Source organism: Ovis canadensis, chromosome 21, assembly GCF_042477335.2.
Source record: "Ovis canadensis isolate MfBH-ARS-UI-01 breed Bighorn chromosome 21, ARS-UI_OviCan_v2, whole genome shotgun sequence".
In the NCBI taxonomy this organism is placed as follows: domain Eukaryota; kingdom Metazoa; phylum Chordata; class Mammalia; order Artiodactyla; family Bovidae; genus Ovis; species Ovis canadensis.
Genome location: NC_091265.1, coordinates 57,305,529 through 57,323,005, shown reverse-complemented (window position 1 = coordinate 57,323,005; position 17,477 = coordinate 57,305,529). Strand labels below are relative to the sequence as shown.

The 17,477-nt window shown below is 58.6% G+C and overlaps 3 protein-coding genes across 4 annotated transcripts; 2 read left to right on the top strand and 1 right to left on the bottom strand.

The window, feature by feature from the left end:
• The first annotated feature begins 842 nt into the window (after nucleotides 1-842).
• On the top strand, nucleotides 843-5,702 carry B3GAT3 (beta-1,3-glucuronyltransferase 3). Its single transcript, XM_069565972.1, has 5 exons — nucleotides 843-1,188; nucleotides 2,326-2,500; nucleotides 3,824-4,184; nucleotides 4,347-4,637; nucleotides 5,226-5,702. Exons 1-5 carry the CDS (start codon nucleotides 870-872, stop codon nucleotides 5,322-5,324), a joined length of 1,245 nt encoding a protein of 414 aa, XP_069422073.1. The 5' UTR covers nucleotides 843-869; the 3' UTR covers nucleotides 5,325-5,702.
• A 147-nt stretch (nucleotides 5,703-5,849) lies between these two features.
• ROM1 (retinal outer segment membrane protein 1) lies at nucleotides 5,850-9,140 on the bottom strand. The gene is made up of 3 exons (XM_069565970.1): nucleotides 7,052-9,140; nucleotides 6,467-6,713; nucleotides 5,850-6,368 (listed from the first exon to the last, which is right to left on the bottom strand). Exons 1-3 carry the CDS (start codon nucleotides 8,575-8,577, stop codon nucleotides 6,156-6,158), a joined length of 1,986 nt encoding a protein of 661 aa, XP_069422071.1. The 5' UTR covers nucleotides 8,578-9,140; the 3' UTR covers nucleotides 5,850-6,155.
• On the top strand, nucleotides 7,917-17,477 carry EML3 (EMAP like 3). 2 transcript variants are annotated; one of them, XM_069565965.1, is made up of 22 exons: nucleotides 7,917-8,512; nucleotides 9,351-9,522; nucleotides 9,610-9,870; nucleotides 9,963-10,073; nucleotides 11,103-11,170; nucleotides 11,336-11,459; nucleotides 11,683-11,853; nucleotides 12,048-12,117; nucleotides 12,196-12,306; nucleotides 12,547-12,642; nucleotides 12,984-13,139; nucleotides 13,302-13,443; nucleotides 13,857-14,008; nucleotides 14,090-14,215; nucleotides 14,298-14,429; nucleotides 14,879-14,946; nucleotides 15,479-15,567; nucleotides 15,639-15,736; nucleotides 15,854-15,941; nucleotides 16,432-16,530; nucleotides 16,823-16,953; nucleotides 17,036-17,477. In XM_069565965.1, exons 1-22 carry the CDS (start codon nucleotides 8,491-8,493, stop codon nucleotides 17,237-17,239), a joined length of 2,691 nt encoding a protein of 896 aa, XP_069422066.1. In that variant the 5' UTR covers nucleotides 7,917-8,490; the 3' UTR covers nucleotides 17,240-17,477. The 2 variants fall into 2 exon arrangements, with proteins under 2 accessions (XP_069422066.1, XP_069422067.1); XM_069565966.1 differs by having other exon boundaries at nucleotides 7,929-8,512; nucleotides 9,613-9,870.

The window sequence follows — 17,477 nt, the reverse complement described above, 5'->3', positions numbered from 1 at the left end:
GGGTCTTTTTCCAAGGAGTCAGTTCTTCACATCAGATGGTCAAAGTATTGGAGTTTCAGCTTCATCAGTCCTTCCAACAAGTATTCAGGACTGATTTCCTTTAGGACTGACTGGTTTGATCTTGCAATCCAAGGGACTCTCAAGTCTTTTCCAACACCACAGTTCAAAAGCATCCATTCTTCCTTGCTCAACATTCATTATAGTCCAATTCTTACATCCATACATGACTACTGGAGAAACCATCAGTTCAGTTCAGTCGCTCAGTCATGTCCGACTCTTTGCAACCCCATGAATCGCAGCACACCAGGCCTCCCTGTCCATCACCAACTCCCGGAGTTCACTCAGACTCACGTCCATCGAGTCAGTGGTGCCATCCAGCCATCTCATCCTGGGTCGTCCCCTTCTCCTGCCTCCAATCCCTCCCAGCATCAAAATCTTTTCCAATGAGTCAACTCTTCGCATGAGGTGGCCAAAGTACTGGAGTTTCAGCTTTAGCATCATTCCTTCCAAAGAAATCCCAGGGCTGATCTTCAGAATGGATTGGTTGGATCTCCTTGCAGTCCAACTATATGGACCTTTGTCGGCAAAGCAATGTCTCTACTTTTTAATATGCTGTCTAGGCTTGGCAGGGCTGTAGATTTCACTCATTCGTGTAGCAATTATTTACTGAGCTACTGTCACTGCGTGCAATGACTGGTGGATGGGTGAGTGAATGAATGTAAGAAAATATGCTCACAGGGACTGGAAATCAAGGCCGAGGGTCTCAAAGCCACTCCCACGTTACCTTACTTGGCTCCTGACCACCGGCCAAGCACGCTTGACACGCCGGATATGACGTCACCCACTTCCGTGGTTCCCAGAACTAGGCAATGGGACCGGAAATTACCCAGAGGGAAGGGGGTGTGCAGACTGACCGGAAGTGGGCCCAGACGGGCGCTGCCAGCGCTAGCTCCCGGGAGCTGATCGAGCCGAGCGTGAGGAGGGCGGGACACGGGGCGGGGCCGCTGCAGGGGCGGGGCTTGCAGGCTGGCAGGCGGGCGGGGGGCGGGAACCCCTTGTCCCCGCCGGACCCCGCCTGCCCCGGCGGCGGCGGCGGCGGCGCGGCCATGAAGCTGAAGCTGAAGAACGTGTTCCTCGCCTACTTCCTGGTGTCGATCGCCGGCCTACTCTACGCGCTGGTGCAGCTCGGTGAGCGGGGCGGGGCGGGGGTGCGGCGAGTCGGCGGAAGGGCATCCCGCCGCTGTGCATCCCGCCCTGGGGATGAAGCCCCGCGCAGACCCCATTCATCCGGCTCGGTCCTCCGACAGCCCCTCTGCGGCCCCTGGGCGCACTCCCCTCTCCAGAACGCACCGCGGCTGCCCGCCGCACCTCGGGTGAAATCAGACTCCTTCCCGGAGCCTGCCAGGCCCCGCGTGATCCCGCCGCCGTCTGCCTCTCTAACCCCATTTCCCATCCCTCTCGCTCGCTCTGCTCCAGCCACACTGGCTTCATGACAGTTTCTCGAAAACCCCACGCTCGTTGCTCTAAGCACTTAACTTGTCTCTGCCTGTAACCTTTTCTCCCAGCTCTTCCCCAGCTGCCTCTTTCTCATCCTTCAGGTCTCAGCTCGCTGACATGTCACCGCCTCATAGAGGCCTTCCTTGACCACCTTAGCTAAAAGTAACTCTTCTTACTCTGGGTTCTCTTTTAAGCCTCCCTCCTATTTGTTTCCTTCACAGCCCTTACCACAGTTTCTAATAAATTGTATTAATTTGTTTCTTTGCTTAGTGTCCAGCTCCTCCACTAAACTGCAACCTCCATGAGGGCAGGGACCATGTCTGTTTGGTTTCCTGCTGCAGCCCGGGCACCTAAGGCAGTGCCTCCCAGGAGGAGCATTCAATAAATATTTATCCAGTGATGGAATCAATGAATTTAATGAGTCTTTGGTCACACAGCCAACGGAACAGATTGAACCCTGCCTCTTATGCAGGGATTTAGAGACTGGGCCACTGCATGATCCTCAGGTATTTGAAAGACTGCCCTGTTTTAGGAGATCAACTGTTCGTTATGCTTCCAGAAGGCAAAATTAGGCCCAGCAGGTAGAAAGGATGGAGGCAGGTGATCAGCTTAATAGACACATGAAAATTGTAATGGATGGAATTGTTAAAAGTTGGAGAGGCGCTGCTAATTAAGGCAGCGAGTTCCTCACCACCCTAGGTGTAGAAAAGCTGTTAGAGAAGTTGTAAGGAGAGCCCCGCATTGGTTAGTTGAATGGGAAGGTTAATGCCCTTTGGGATGTTGAACATCCTGTGGTTCTCTGCCCCCATCCCTGTTTCCTGGGACCAGGCCAGCCATGTGACTGCCTCCCTCCCCTGCGGGCAGCAGCAGAGCAGCTTCGGCAGAAGGATCTGAGGATTTCCCAGCTGCAAGCCGATCTCCGTCGCCCACCCCCTGCCCCTGCCCAGCCCCCTGAACCCGAGGCTCTGCCTACTATCTATGTTGTTACCCCCACCTATGCCAGGTATGGGCTCTGACTCACCCAGGATCTGCATGGACCAAGAGGCTGGGGTTGATGATGAGTTTCAGGAGGCACTGGGCCAGGAGATGTTCTTCAGGCTAAGGCACTGCCAAATGTCAGGCTAAATGAACCACATCGTTACTCAGATCTTGGGGAAATTGTTTTTTTCTATAAACAATAGATGGGAGGACTTCCCTAGTGGTCTAGTGGTTGAGATTCCTGGCTGCCATCATGGGGACTGTGGGTTCAATCCCTGGTTGGGAGCTCTAGGATCCCGCATGCCATGTGGCGTGGCCAAAAGATAAAGAATATAGACAGGGATGTGCCATGAAGTAGTGTAAAAAATTCCTGAGAAATTTTAAGATAACAACAATAAAGTTTCAAAGAAATTCTGAACTTGCCAAGTGAGTTCACTCTGACTCCTTAGGGAACCTTTGGTGAGGAAGTTTGAGAACCCCTTGACTAATGTAAAGTAGAGAAGGACTTGGCCATTCAGTCATATGGTGGTCTAGAAATAGTTACACCAGTTGTTATTTAGTGTGTTTACTCTCTGCCCCACACTGTGCTAAATGGGTTCCTTTAAAAAAAAAAATAAAATGTAGCATTATTAGTGATACAAACCAACTGGGGAATGTGGTTTTGAAAGGAGCCAAAAGGACTTGCTGACATCTGCCTGGAATCAGATGGCTGGTCCACCTAGGCTAGGCATCTTAAGACCCTCCCCTCTCCATGCACACACGGCCAACCCTGGGGCGGGCAGGCCCATCTGAAGGGCAAAGAAACTTACAAGAGGCTTGGGGATGACCTTGGTTCAATCATTTTGGTCTAAGAAGGCACTGCCCTCTGCCCAGCAATGACAGACATCAGGAGACAGTGTCTACAAGACTCCCCCACCTCAGACTCCGGTTCTGTATTGTCTGCAGAACCGGAAATCAAAAGACTTGGACTTCTCTGGTAGTCCAGAGGTTAAGACTGTGCTGCCAACGCAAGGGGCACCGGTTCAATCCCTGGTTGGGGAACTAAGGTCCCACATGCCATGCAGCATGGCCAAAAAGATAAAAAAATAACAGAGCAGGTGAGGGAATTCCCTGGTGGTCCAGTGGTTAGGCCTCTGCACTTCCACTTCAGGGGGCACAGGTACCGTCCCTGATTAGGGACCCAAGATCTCACAAGCTGAGCTACTCAGCCAAAAAACAACAGGGAGTTTGGGTGCTGGTCAGGGTAATGTCGTGAGGGTGCTAGGAGTGGCCCAGAAGAAGACATATGTGCCTGCTGGAGTGGGCAAATGGTGGCCACCCTTTCCCTCCCGCATCTTTCCCCCTGCAGGTTGGTGCAGAAGGCGGAGCTGGTGCGGCTGTCCCAGACCCTGAGCCTGGTGCCCCGGCTGCACTGGCTGCTGGTGGAGGATGCTGAGGGCCCCACCCCATTGGTCTCAGGACTGCTGGCTGCCTCTGGCCTCCTCTTCACACACCTGGCGGTCCTTACCCCCAAGGCCCAGCGGCTCCGGGAGGGTGAGCCAGGCTGGGTTCGGCCCCGAGGTGTAGAGCAACGGAACAGGGCCCTGGACTGGCTCCGGAGCGGAGGGGGTGCTGTTGGGGGAGAGAAGGACCCACCCCCACCAGGTACCCGGGGAGTCGTGTACTTTGCTGACGATGACAACACCTACAGCCGGGAACTCTTTGAGGAGGTGAGCACTGGCTCAGGGCTGGGGAAGCAGGCCCGGTGGGACCTGCTTCATCGTTTTCCCTGGGTGGGGAGTGGAGGGGCAGAGTGACTCAAGTGGTCCTTGCTGCTGCTCTCTTCCTCTGGGCCACTTCCTATCTGTCTCTTCTTTCCCGACTTCTGCTAGATGCGCTGGACCCGTGGTGTCTCAGTGTGGCCTGTGGGGCTAGTGGGCGGCCTTCGATTCGAGGGCCCTCGCGTACAGGATGGCCGGGTTGTTGGTTTCCACACGGCCTGGGAGCCCAACAGGCCCTTCCCAGTGGATATGGCGGGATTTGCTGTCGCCCTGTCTTTGCTGTTGGCTAAACCCAATGCCCGGTTTGATGCTACCGCTCCTCGGGGCCATCTGGAGAGCAGTCTCCTGAGCCACCTTGTAGATCCCAAGGACCTGGAGCCACGGGCTGCCAACTGCACTCGGGTAAGGGGATGGAGGTGGGCATAGAAACCCGGTTCTAGGATGGACAGGAGATGGGAGAAGTGGAATGAGGCCCTGCGGAGCAGGATCGAGGATGGGTGTTTGAACAAGGAGAGACCCTGCAGAGCTTGCTTACTCTATTGAAGGGGAAGTCAGAGAAGGAAAGTGGTCTTTTGGCACCCCTGAGACAGACAGACAGGGTAAGGGATTAGGCCCCATTTCAGAGGCACTGGCTTCCCTTATGGCTCAGATGGTAAAGAATCTACCTGCAATGCAGGAGACCTGGGTTTGATCCCTGCGTTGGGAAGATCTCTTGGAGAAGGGAATGGCAACCCGCTCCAGTATTCCAGCCTAGAGAATTCCATAGAAAGAGAAGTCTGGCAGGCAGTCCATGGGGTCGCAGAGTTGGAAATGACTGAGCAACTAACACTTTGACTTTCAGAGGCACTAAAGCCTCCCCCTCCCCCTGCCCTTCATACTTGGCAGCCAACATGGTGTGTGTCCAGGAGGTGGGAGGATCCATTTTATCCTGAGTGCCCCAGAGGCTTGGCTGAGGCTGGGCCCGGCTCTGACTGAAACCTCCCTGGACAGGTTCTGGTGTGGCACACACGGACGGAGAAGCCCAAGATGAAGCAGGAGGAGCAGCTGCAGCGGCAGGGCCGCGGCTCAGACCCAGCTGTCGAGGTGTGATGGTGGCCTTACCCTGCCCACCAGCTCACCAGGCACAGAGCTGTGGGACTGTGCCCCTGGCCCGCCCAGGATGTGGTTTTCCAAGTCCTGACCCCTCAGAGCCAGGAGCGGCCCCTCCACCCCTTCAGCCCCTCCCCTGGCCTGCCATGTGGCACTGCCCACAGGCTAGGGACAAACAGCCCTCCTATTGAGCCAGACTGGCCCTGTCTGGGGTGGAGCAGAAAACAGACAGACTCAGGAGGGAGGGCAGCTGAGTCACTGGGTAACTTATTGGGGCTGGGCATGCACTAGGGGGGCTGGAGGAGCTGGGCTGGACCCTCCCCACCTGAGCATGCTGACCCCACCCCCTCCTACCTCCAGAATAAAAACTCAACCTGGTGGGGCCTCTGTGTTCCTTCACTTCCCATGTCAGGTTCTTGCATTTGATTCTTACCAGGGTCAAAACCCTTGGGTCCTGGCTTCTCCATCAGATGGAAATCAGTTCTTTCAGGGCCCCCCACCCCCTTAAAGAGAAAGATCAGGAGCTTCAGTCCGAAAGCTTTATTGAGTCTGTGCACCAGAAGTAGCTTCCCTGGCCTTCCTATGTCATTTCTACCACCTTGGTTTTTTTTTTTTTTTTTTTTTTCTGACCCCTGGTGGTTCTGGCCATGGACTAGGCCCTAGGACACCTGGTTTTCTCTCCTACCCCAGTCCAGCTCACTGACTATCCTTAACCCTCTAATCCCAGATTCCCCCCTCCCTCACGGGGAGCCTATAAGGAGTTGTGAGCTTTCCAGTCTTGTCCATCCCTCCCCTTCCCCCCACCCCCATCCCCACCTTAAGTTCTAGGCCTCAGGGTAGACCCTCCTTGGGAGGTTCCTCTTCTGGTGGGGCCTCCCCAGGTGCTGGCCTGTGGGGCCCGGCTCCCTGTAGCCAGGCTGTTTTCAGCATGTCTTTCAGCCCAGCAGGAAAGAGGTAGCCCTGGGCCTCTCCCTCCCCATCAATGACTCCTCCGAGCCCCTCCAGTGCTGTCTGCAGGTACCGCAGGCCCAGAAGTACCAGAGTCTGTGGGGGGAAGCAAGAAGCAAGAGGTCAGCAAGGGTCAGCAGTTCCAGGGGTCCCTGGGTTGAAGGCGGTGGGGAGGCCTGACTCTGCTGACTCACCTGCAGCAGGAAGGTAACAGCCAGCGTGTTGCCCAGTGTGCTTGCCAGCCCCTGCAAATGCCCCAGTAACACCTCGTGGCATCCTTGGGACCAGAGGTTGAGGTTGGGCTGTCGGGGATCAAAGAGGGGGTGGGCGTGGGGGTCTGAGAGCTGGCTTTGCAGGCAAGGTCTGGGTGAGTGGGGATTACAGCAGGAGAAAGGGACCCCATCAATCAGATACAGGCCTTCCACATTGCTCTGGATCCGGCTGCAAAGGGAGGGGCAGGGGTGTTAGGATATCTGGAGATAGAGGCCTGAGGGAGAAGCTGCAGGGTACAGAAGTTGAGAAGGGAAAAACGAGGGAAACATTTACCAACTGCTTTACTATGCCAGGCAGCCATAATTCACTTATCGTTACAACAACTCTGAGATGGTAGTTTTATCATCTCTAGTTTACAGACGCATGGGCCCAGAGCAGTTTGGTACCATGCCCTGGGTCACACAGCTGTTGCCCCATTCCCTCAATCACTAGATGAATTATTGCCTATCTGGGTGAGGTGGGGTTTCAAGGAAAGAGGAGAAGGAGGGAAGAAGCAAATCACTCACTCAACCACGTCATGGTCATTGGGATCCAGGTAACGGTTGCTGACCCACTGGATTCCAAACCAATCCTTGTAGCCATGTCGGCCGCAGCAGTGGTACCTCAGCTGCAGCTCATCCAACAGCCGTTTGGCTTGACAGCGTCCGGGCACCTCTGTGTCCTTGTAGTGAGCCAAGGCAGACCCCAGGCCCTCCTCCAGGCTGGTGTCCAGAGTCCCAGGTAAAGCCAAGGCTAGTCCCAGGGCGAGGACCAGGAGCCCCCCGCCCCCCGCTGTGCCAGCCACCAGCAGTGGGCCCAGGACCCCTCGCCAGGGAGGGTATTGTTCTGCATCCAGACTGGCCCGGCTGGCTCCTGAACTCACCAGTCCTGTGCCCAGAGCCACTGCACTGGCCGCCAAGGCAACCTGGGGCAGGGCAGAGAACGGGCAGGAGGGAGCCAAGAAGGTACCAAGGTGCCACAGCTGGACCAGGAGGTGCCCGCTACAGAGGAGGGTGAGGCCGCCGACCAGCACGAGCAGCCAGGAGAGGAGCCAGAGCCCCTGCGCCAGACGGATGCGGGGCTGGAGGGGCAGGACCAGGGGCAGCACCGGCGCCATCTCCCATCTCTGCCCGAGGGACAGCAGAGCTGTCAGGGGCTGGGGTTGGCCGCGGCAGGATGCTGCGTCAGCCCGGCCCGGCTTGAGCTGGGCTAATGCCACCCTGACCCCAATACCCTGGGCATCCTCTCGCCACAGCCTTAATAACCCGCCGGCCGGGTCCTCAGCCAGTCCCAGTTCGGGATGCTTCGGCTTTGCCCCTGAGGGAAAGCCCCGCCCCCGGGCAAAGGGCCGATTTCGTGACCCCGCCTCTGCCCCCTCGCGGAAGTGGGGAGGGGCTGGTCGGTTCTGCCCTCCAGAGGCAAGGGGCTGGGGGCGGAGACCTCGGGTCCCGCGCTCCTTCCCGGGTCCCCAGGGAGTCCGAGGGCCAGGGTCCCGGAAGGGCCTGGAGGGCGGTGGCCCGAGGGGACCCGTTTGTGGGGGGGGGGGGTCAGAGGGTTGGCCCCGCCCCCGTAACGAGCCGCGAGGCCCGGACAGGGAGGGGTTACCAGGCGGCCCGGCCCCCCCCTCGTCCCGCCCCCCCTCCCGCGCTTCCTGGCGGCTCCGCGTCCGGGGCCTGTTTGTGCTGCGGCGCTGGGGCCCGGGACGGCCCCACCACCCCACCCCCGGGAGCCGAGAGCGGCCCGGGGAGAGTCCGAGGCCCCGGCGAGCCCCAGAGCCTGCGGCCCCCTCCCCACAGCGCCCCCTCCAGGCCCTTTGCCCGCGCCCGACAGCGCCCCCGTGGGGGTGGCTCGGCTCCCTAGCGCGCGCGCCCCGGGGTGCTTCCCCTTCCCCTCTCCCTGGCCATGGCCCCAGCGGCTTAGACGCCTCCTCCTCCGCCGCCGCCGCTCGGAGCAAGCCGGGGGCCGGATGGACGGGGCCGGGGGGCCCGGTGAGTACGGGGCGGGGCGGGCGGCGTGCCCCTTCCCGGAGCGCCGGCCAGTCTGGCGCTGCCATTGCCCGACGGCTGTCCCGGGCGTCCCCGCGTGCTCCTTGGCCCCGGGGGCTCCGAGCATCCTCCACGGTTCCTCAGGCCGCTCCCCCTAGTTACTTGGGTCCTCCAACTGTCATTTCGGACTTCGACAATGCCATCCTGCCCCCCGTATTACTCTGGGCCCCTCCAAAGTTTCCGAACCTCCTGTGTTACCCTGGGCTTCTTTCCCTGCTTTGTTGGGTCTTTTTACTCCTGATCTCCTCTGTTACCCTGGAACCTGCGCTGGGACCTCTGCTCTCCGCTGCTAACCCTCTCCTGTCACTCCGGACCTCTTCTCTTCTGAGTCCTCAGGATGACTGTCCTCTGAGTCGCCCGCTTCTCTCCTGGTGCTCCCTCGCAGTTTCTCTGCCTTCCCTGGAGTCCTACGGTTACTCTGGGCTGGGCCCTGAAGTCCCTCATGCGCCTCCGTCTGTGGTTCCCACGTTCCTCGGCAGAACTCCATATTTCCCCCCTGGTACTCCATGGTACTCCCTGTCTTTGCGGAGGCTGGGACAGGCAGCAGGAAGGGAGCTCTGCCAGGTTCCTCGCCTGCCCTGCCAGAAGGAGGCCCTTGATCCTTTTCCCACTGTCTCCTCCCCTCTGGGAGCGCTTCCAAGCCTGGAGTTGCTTGCAGGGGGCAGTCCTATTGGACAGATGCAAAGTTAGAGGGAGAGAGAATCCCCTCAAGCCTTTCCCCAGGTGTGTGTATGGGGGGAGGGGGGTGTGACATGCTGACGGCTTCTTGTCCCTTTCCCAGGTGAGGGCCCGGCTCAGGAGGCCCTGCAGTCCTTGAGCCGGCGGCTTCAGGTGCAGGAGAAGGAGATGGAGCTGGTGAAGGCAGCCTTGGCAGAAGCTCTTCGCCTGCTGCGGCTGCAGGCACCCCCCACCTCCCTGCAGGACCCTGGCACCCTGGGCCCTCCAAGGGACAGGTATGCATGTGGTCACTCCCTCCTCCTCCTCCTCATCCTCCTCGATAGGTGCTCTAGGGCCATCAGGTTGATGCACTGTCTCCCCAGCAGCCCCGCAGCCCCCCCAGGACTGCCACCCACATGCAGCCCCTCCTTGGTGAGCCGAGGCACCCAGACGGAAGCAGAGATGGAGGTGGAAGCATCCCCTGGACCCCCCGGGCTGAGCAACGGGCCCCCAGCCCCTCCGGGGGGCAGTGAAGAACCTAGCGGGACCCAGTCTGAAGGAGGGGGCAGCAGCAGCAGTGGCACAGGCTCCCCCGGCCCCCCAGGGATCCTCAGGCTGGCTCAGCCCCCGCAGCGAATTGACGCGTAAGTGTCCTGTGGTCGAGGCTGGGCGGGAGGGTGGATGGGGAGCCGCAGCGGCAAGAATGACGTTCACCTTCTCACTGTGCTCTGTCCAGGCCACGGAGAAATTCTTCCTCCTCGTCGCCCTCAGAACGGCCTCGCCAGAAACTCTCCCGGAAGGCAGCTTCCTCGGCCAACCTGTTGTTGCGGTCAGGGAGCACAGAGAGGTGGGCGAGGCTCCCCCCGCCCGCCCCTGCCCCAGCCCCCCCAACCCAGGCTCAGGTTCTTGACTTTCCACATCCCTCACCTGGCTGCCCTGGGTGGGGTGGGGGGCCTCATTGCCCAACAGGAAGAAAGGAACAAGCCAAGCGCTCCTGGGGTGCCTGCTGTGTACCCAGCACTGTGCCAACCCCTCGACCTCCTCCATCTCATTCAGTCCCCACGACATCCTTGGGGGGTAGGTGGTCTCATGCTGTTCATTGGCCAGGTGAGGAAGCAGGCTCAGAGAGGGTAAGTCATTTGCCTGGGGTCACGCAGCTAGAGCCAGGATTTCAACTGAACTCTTCCTGACTCCAGTTACCCCTGCCCTCTCCACCATGCCGCAGCATCCCTTTCAAGTTCCCAAGAGGGTTTTCCGAAAGTATTCATAGTTTCCATGGGTGACTCTCCTCAGATTCCAGCTCTCTTCCCCCACCCCAGCCTACCATGCTTTAGAGAGCAAGGGGGAAATCCCAGTGGATTGTCTCAGAGTGTGTACAGGCTCCAGGACACCTGAGTGCTTACTCTGACCCTATCCTCGGCCTCTCCTTTATTCTTGGAAGAGAGGTTGACATCTCATTATCCTCTGATGACAGTGATCTCTGGAATTCACTTTTCACTTTCCCCTTGAGAGACAAGGACTTTCCTGCTGACCTCTCAGATCCCCAAGAGGCAGGGCTGTGGACCTTCTAGAGTCACTATGGGCCCATTTTACAGATGGAGAAATGAAAAGGTTGATAGGCAGAGGCCTGGTGGTCTGGAAGAAAGTGTCACTGCACACTACTTCTTACAGCCACGCTTGGCACCTTTAGTCTCGGTCTTCTTACACCTTACATGGAGCCCATTTACACCAGAGCCCTCACTGCTCACGATACAAACTTAGAGTGTGCAGAGGTGACTGTGACCTCTAGGGTGACCTCCTTCCTTGTGTCCTGCCCCTCCTCAGTTCTGTCTTGGGACGTGACCGCAGTCCCTGCCCTTTTCTCTCTGCCCAACAGCCGTGGGGGAAAAGACTCCCTCTCCAGCCCTGGCGGTCCTGGCTCTCGGAGGAGCAATTACAATTTAGGTATGTCCAGAGGGATCTGGATGAACTTGGATGATGGGCTTGGGGCTACAGCCCCAGGAACTGTTTGGCGGGGAGCTGTGAGGTATGGTGGTTGGAGCTCTGCCCTGACTTTCCTAGAAGGGAAGCTGCAGGACGGTGGTTGACACCTGCTCATTTTCACTGTAGAAGGCATCTCAGTGAAGATGTTCCTCCGAGGCCGCCCCATTACCATGTACATCCCGTCTGGCATCCGCAGTGTGGAGGAGCTGCCCAGCGGCCCACCCCCGGAGACCCTCAGCCTTGACTGGGTGTATCCTGCCCCCTTCAACCCCCTGGCAACCACCCTTCCCATCATGAACCCTCCCCGCCCCCTGCTTTTTTACGATTTCCTCCTGGGTCTGCAAGGAGAGGGAGACTTCTGAATCCTCCCCATCTATCCTCTGCCAGTGGCGCTGCTGGTCGGAGCTCTTTCTCCTCTTTTCCTCACTGTGCCCTTGATCCAACTCTTTCCTTGACCATGATCCCCACTCCAGGTATGGGTACCGGGGTCGTGACTCCCGCTCTAATCTGTTTGTGCTGCGCTCTGGGGAGGTGGTCTACTTTATCGCCTGTGTGGTGGTGCTGTACCGACCCGGGGGGGGCCCCGGGGGCCCTGGAGGTGGTGGTCAGAGGCATTACCGGGGGCACACAGACTGTGTTCGATGGTGAGGGTCCGAGGGCTGGGGAGTGGGCAGCTCAAGGCGTGGGGAGGGTGGGCTTGGCAGAAGGAAGGTCTTGGGTGAATGTGGAGAAGCAGGAGAGGAGAGTGGGCTTGCTGCTCTGCAGGGCCAGGGGACGGTGTCCTGGGTGGTCTTGAGAGACCGACCCCCTTCCCTAGAGTGTCTCCTCCCCCACTTAGCCTGGCTGTTCACCCTGATGGTGTGCGTGTAGCCTCAGGACAGACAGCCGGCGTGGATAAAGATGGAAAGGTAAGGCCACAGTCAAACACCAGGGTGAGATCCCAGCCCGGCCCTCCTTCACGCCCCTGACTCCTTCTCCTCCACCAGCCCCTGCAGCCTGTGGTTCACGTCTGGGACTCCGAGACGCTGCTGAAGCTGCAGGAGATTGGACTGGGGGCCTTCGAGCGGGGTGTGGGGGCCCTGGCCTTTTCAGTTGCGGTGAGCTGGCCCTGGTGCCTCGAGGCCCCCATTTCCTTGTCTGGGAACCCCCTTCTTGTACTTCACCAGGAAGCCTCAGAGGCCCTGGCCTTCCTGAGCCCTGCCCAGCTGGTTCTCCTAAGAAACACGTGGCCCCTTCTGCTCTCTCAGCCTGTCATGGCGCCCCTCGCCTCATTTAGACCCTGAACCCCCTGACTGCCAGGCCTCACTTGGCCCCTCTGGTGTGTCCTCTGGCCTCAGGATCAGGGCGCTTTCCTCTGTGTGGTGGATGATTCCAACGAGCACATGCTGTCGGTGTGGGACTGCAGCCGGGGCACGAAGCTGGCTGAGATCAAGGTGAGATGTCCAGGGGGCTTGGCGGGGCACCAGACAGGTTGGGGTGCAGAGAGCTCCAAACTTCCTAAACACGAACCTCCCTTCTGGTGAGGTCCCCTGGAGCAAGCCTCCTAGCTTCTCTGAGGTTGTGAAGTGGGGACCACAGAGGTTCTGACCTCATGAGAGACAATGTGTAAGGCATTAGCGAGTGACGGAGAGTGGCGCTCTTAGGGGACCAGGGCCTTGGAGGAAGGGTTGTCCTGAGGGTTCTGGACCTCAGCAGACCAGCTGTCAGGGTGCCATTCTGGTATAATGAAGGTATACAGGGCTTGGGGTGGCTGAATCTAGTATCTTCCCTTCAGAGTACAAACGACTCAGTCCTCGCCGTTGGCTTCAACCCTCGTGACAGCAGCAGCATCGTCACCAGTGGGAAATCCCACGTCCACTTCTGGAACTGGAATGGTGGAACAGGGGTTCCTGGGAACGGGATGCTCACCAGGAAACAGGGTGTCTTTGGGGTGAGGCGTGGATGGGTGCAGGATGCGGGGGAAGGCAGAGTGCAGATGAAAGCATTGGTCTGGGTACTATAGACCCAAATGCTACGCAATTCCCAGTGGTCCCGTGACTTGTAGTCTTTGCCCTACCCTTTGACCTCTGCTCTCTGCTCGCCTCGCCCCTAGAAATACAAGAAGCCCAAGTTTATCTCCTGCTTTGTGTTCCTCCCCGATGGAGACATTCTCACTGGGGACTCAGAGGGGAACATCCTCACCTGGGGGCGGAGCCTCTCCGATTCCAGGACCCCAGGCAGGGGTGGGGCCAAAGGTACGTGATGGGGGTGGCATCCTGGAAGGCTAGTGTCCCAGAGGGTCTGTGAAGTCAGAGGAGAGGATTTCCCATCCTTTTACCTGGGGAGCTGATGGGTTCTGTCAGAGGGTGGGGCTCTTTAGGCAGCCAGAATAGAAGGGTCGTGGGCAGCATGGCAAAGGGAGGAGGCTGGGGCTTTGGAGTCTGCCAGGCTCTGGGCTCACCTCTAGTTCTGGCCTTTAGGAAGTCACCTCACTTCTTTGAACCTTAGTTGTTCAGTCTGTAAATTGGGGAGAAGAGCCAAGGATCAGAGACAGCATTCAGCGGGCACTCAGCAACTGGGAGTCATACTCTATTGTGGCCGCCTAGGCTGCTCTTGTTCCCTCCTTCCCTGCACCCTACAAGCATGACTACCTGGACTTTGCCAACAGAGACCTATGGGATTGTGGCCCAGGTCCACGCTCATGAAGGTTCCATCTTCGCCCTGTGTCTCCGGCGGGACGGGACTGTGCTGAGTGGTGGTGGGCGGGACCGCCGGCTGGTCCAGTGGGGGCCCGGGTTGGTGGCCCTTCAGGAGGCGGAGGTGACGGCTGGCCTGGGGTCAAGGGAAGGAGGGGGACAAAGAATGGACAGGGGGCTCCTGACCTTCTGCACCCCTCTGCAGATTCCTGAACACTTTGGGGCCGTGCGGGCCATTGCAGAGGGGCCTGGCTCTGAGCTGCTGGTGGGCACCACGAAGAATGCGTTGCTGCGGGGAGATCTGGCCCAGGGCTTCTCCCCTGTAATCCAGGTTGGGGGGGCAAGGTTTTTGGGGAGCAGGGAGGGAAGAGCTGTGGGGGAGGGGCAGAGATGACAGCCGTGCTCCCCTGCAGGGTCACACGGATGAGCTCTGGGGGCTCTGCACACATCCCTTCCAGAACCGTTTCCTCACCTGTGGCCATGACCGGCAGCTCTGCCTCTGGGACGGGGAGGGCCATGCCCTGGCCTGGAGCATCGACCTCAAGGTAGAGAGCTCTGTGTCCCCGGATCCTCTCTGTCACAGCCACCGTGACTTCTGTGGCCGCCACTCCTTCCCCAATATCCACTTTCCTTTTGCTCCCAAAGGCAGCCACCTTGCACTGGTGTGACTGTACTGGCTGCTAAAATATTTATTCTTCTGTACTGATGGTACCAGTGTCCCTGAACACTGTCCGCCCTCCAACCCCTAGACCTCTTGAGCCGGCAACTAATGGTTAATCTCCCGCACAGCTGGGGGTATCAGTTCTGGTGGCTAAGTGTTTTGAGTAGCACCTCTGTTTAGGCTCCAAAGGCACCCTGCCTGCCATCCCAGGTCTCCTGTCCCTCTCCTTGGAAGTGGGGAGGCTTTTCCATTGTTATCAAGATGACAAGGTATCCATCTTAGTTCCCTTACTCGAAAGGCATCTTCTTGAATTCACCTTCTCCCCTCTCCCAGGAGACTGGTCTCTGTGCTGACTTCCACCCCAGTGGGGCAGTTGTGGCCGTAGGACTGAACACAGGGAGGTGAGAGGGAGCCAGAACTCCTGGGAGGGGAAAGTAGGAGGTATGGGAAGGGTTTCTGGTAATGGGGGGCAGTGGAGGACTGTGATCGCTGCCTGTTCAGGAGCCCCAGCTGCACCCTCCCACTCCTCAGTGCTTTCCCTGCAGCCTGGGTCTCCCTTGCTCTCCTGTGTGTCATCACACCCTCCGCCGTCCACTGCCCCTCCTCTGAGAGTGGAGGAGGTGGCAGCTCCAGATAGAGGAGCAGGGGATGGGCGGGGCATAGGGGAAACTAACACAGGGTAGTGACAAGCTTACAGAATCCACAGAGCCCTGTCTTTGGGCCCTTGGACTCCTTTTCGGAAGGTATCAGGAGCCCCTCAGCTTTTATCTGCCCTTAGCCCCTTTCCACTTCCCAGCATATGAATATAATGGCAACCTCCCTGTCTGTATCATAGCCTTTCTTTTGGTGTCTCTGAGGCTCTCTGACTTGCCAACCCGCACCCTGCTCGGGACAGGTATCCTCACACCTGTTTTCCACCTCCTTCCTTTCCAGGTGGCTGGTTTTGGATACAGAGACCAGAGAGATTGTGTCTGACATCACCGATGGCAATGAGCAGCTATCAGTGGTCCGGTACAGCCCAGGTGGGAGCCACCTCCACCCCAGACCTAGACTCATCCCTGGCCCTTCCCTCTCTGAGTGACTGTCTTTGTAGATGGGTTGTACCTGGCCATCGGTTCCCATGACAACATGATCTACATCTATAGCGTTTCCAGTGATGGTGCCAAGTCCAGCCGTTTTGGCCGCTGTGTGGTGAGGAAGCTGGGGTGGAGGGTGGGGCATTGCCATAGCAGGCAAACTAATGCCCTTCTGGGGGTAGGGGTGGGAAATGGAGGCTGCATTTTCAGGTTTCTTGACCTTTGCTCCCAGGGTCACTCCAGCTTCATCACTCACCTTGACTGGTCCAAGGATGGGAACTTCATCATGTCCAATTCTGGGGACTATGAGATCCTTTACTGTGAGTGATAGTAGGGGAGTACATGAGGAGAGGGCAATTGGGGTGGGTTTTATTTATGTAAGTGGGCTGTTGGTTGGGAGGGGATGAAGGAAATGTAGGGAAGCTCCCAGTAGTGGGGCATCAGATAGGGGCTGAAGATGAGTTTATACACAATAGGAGAAATGTCACTGGACAGAAAAACCACACACAGTTTACCACCACGTCTTGTTCCCACCAGGCCTTAAGAGAGTTGAAAAATGTACTAGGAAAAAGATTGTTTTGGAAAAGTTTCTCAGGACAGGTGTGGAGGGGTTGACTTATCGAGAGAGGAGAACTTCAGATGAGAACTCAGGAAGCACAAGGGGCTGGGTTTTGCCCTGGGCTGAGGGCTACCACTCAGACCAGATCACATGCTGTGGCCTCAAGCCAGTCTTTCCAATTTGGCCTCCCATGTCATCCTCCCCACGGAGGACAGGGTGAGAACTGAGCTGGGTGGGCTCCCTCTCCCCAGGGGATGTGGCTGGAGGCTGTAAGCTGCTGAGGAATCGCTATGAGAGCCGAGACCGGGAGTGGGCCACCTACACCTGCGTGCTGGGCTTCCATGTCTACGGTGAGAAGGGGCACAGGGCCGTGGAAACCTGCGTGAGTGTGGGGGGACAAGGTGCAGCCAGCCTGGGGCTCGGAATGCTGGACATGTGTAGGGGGTGGACGTCAAGAAACTGGCAGATCCAGCCCAAGAGCCGCCCCCTCCCCCACCTCCGCCACTGGCCCTCGGGACTGGGAAGGATTGCCAGGAACGTGGTGGGTGGGTGGCCGGGCTGCCTGAGCTAGGGGGGAAATGGTGCAGCTCTGGACCGCGGGTGGGGGCGGGGAGGTCGGGCTGAGGCCGGCTGCTGTGACAGGCGTGTGGCCAGATGGCTCGGATGGAACTGACATCAACTCCCTGTGCCGCTCCCACAATGAGCGCGTCGTGGCCGTTGCCGACGACTTCTGCAAAGTGCACCTCTTCCAGTACCCGTGCGCGCACGCCAAGGTGAGGCCTCCCGGGGCCTCCGGGGTGGGGCGGGCGGCCGGAGTTCCTCGGCCGCTGCAGCTCCATCTTCTCTCCTGCCCAGGCGCCGAGCCTCGTGTACGGTGGTCACGGCAGCCACGTGACCAGCGTCCGGTTCACGCACGACGACTCGCACCTCATCTCGCTGGGCGGCAAGGACGCCAGCATCTTCCAGTGGCGAGTGTTGGGCGCTGGGGGCACGGGGCCTGTGCCCACCACGCCCTCTCGAACCCCCTCCCTGTCCCCTGCCTCCTCTCTTGACGTCTGACCCCTGCCGGACGGGACCCACCGGCCCTGCAGTGTGGCCCTGCCCCACCCACCCAAATTCCCCAGGACCGAGGTGACCCTGTCCTCGACTTCGAGACATTCCCAAAAGTGCATTTCCTTGGAGGGGGCGAACGGCACCCCTGCACACACTGTATAGACCCGCTGGCTGAGCCGGGCAGCCCCAGCCTGGGCCCTGACTCCCGCTGCCTGCTGAGGGGCAATAAACCAAAAGCAAAGTC

Excerpts from the sequence above, each read along its gene's own strand:
- EML3 (XM_069565965.1), top strand. The coding sequence starts at position 8,491 with ATGGACGGGGCCGGGGGGCCCG. Across the intron at positions 13,444-13,856 it reads AGGCAGGGGTGGGGCCAAAG|AGACCTATGGGATTGTGGCC; the intron begins GTACGTGATGGG and ends CTTTGCCAACAG. Across the intron at positions 15,568-15,638 it reads AGTGGTCCGGTACAGCCCAG|ATGGGTTGTACCTGGCCATC; the intron begins GTGGGAGCCACC and ends CTGTCTTTGTAG.
- B3GAT3 (XM_069565972.1), top strand. The coding sequence starts at position 870 with ATGGGACCGGAAATTACCCAGAGGGAAGGGGGTGTGCAGACTGACCGG. Across the intron at positions 1,189-2,325 it reads CTACGCGCTGGTGCAGCTCG|GCCAGCCATGTGACTGCCTC; the intron begins GTGAGCGGGGCG and ends TCCTGGGACCAG. Across the intron at positions 4,185-4,346 it reads GCCGGGAACTCTTTGAGGAG|ATGCGCTGGACCCGTGGTGT; the intron begins GTGAGCACTGGC and ends GACTTCTGCTAG.
- ROM1 (XM_069565970.1), bottom strand. The coding sequence starts at position 8,577 with ATGGCAGCGCCAGACTGGCCGGCGCTCCGGGAAGGGGCACGCCGCCCG. Across the intron at positions 6,714-7,051 it reads AATGACCATGACGTGGTTGA|CCGGATCCAGAGCAATGTGG; the intron begins GTGAGTGATTTG and ends CTCCCTTTGCAG. Across the intron at positions 6,369-6,466 it reads CTGTTACCTTCCTGCTGCAG|ACTCTGGTACTTCTGGGCCT; the intron begins GTGAGTCAGCAG and ends TTCCCCCCACAG.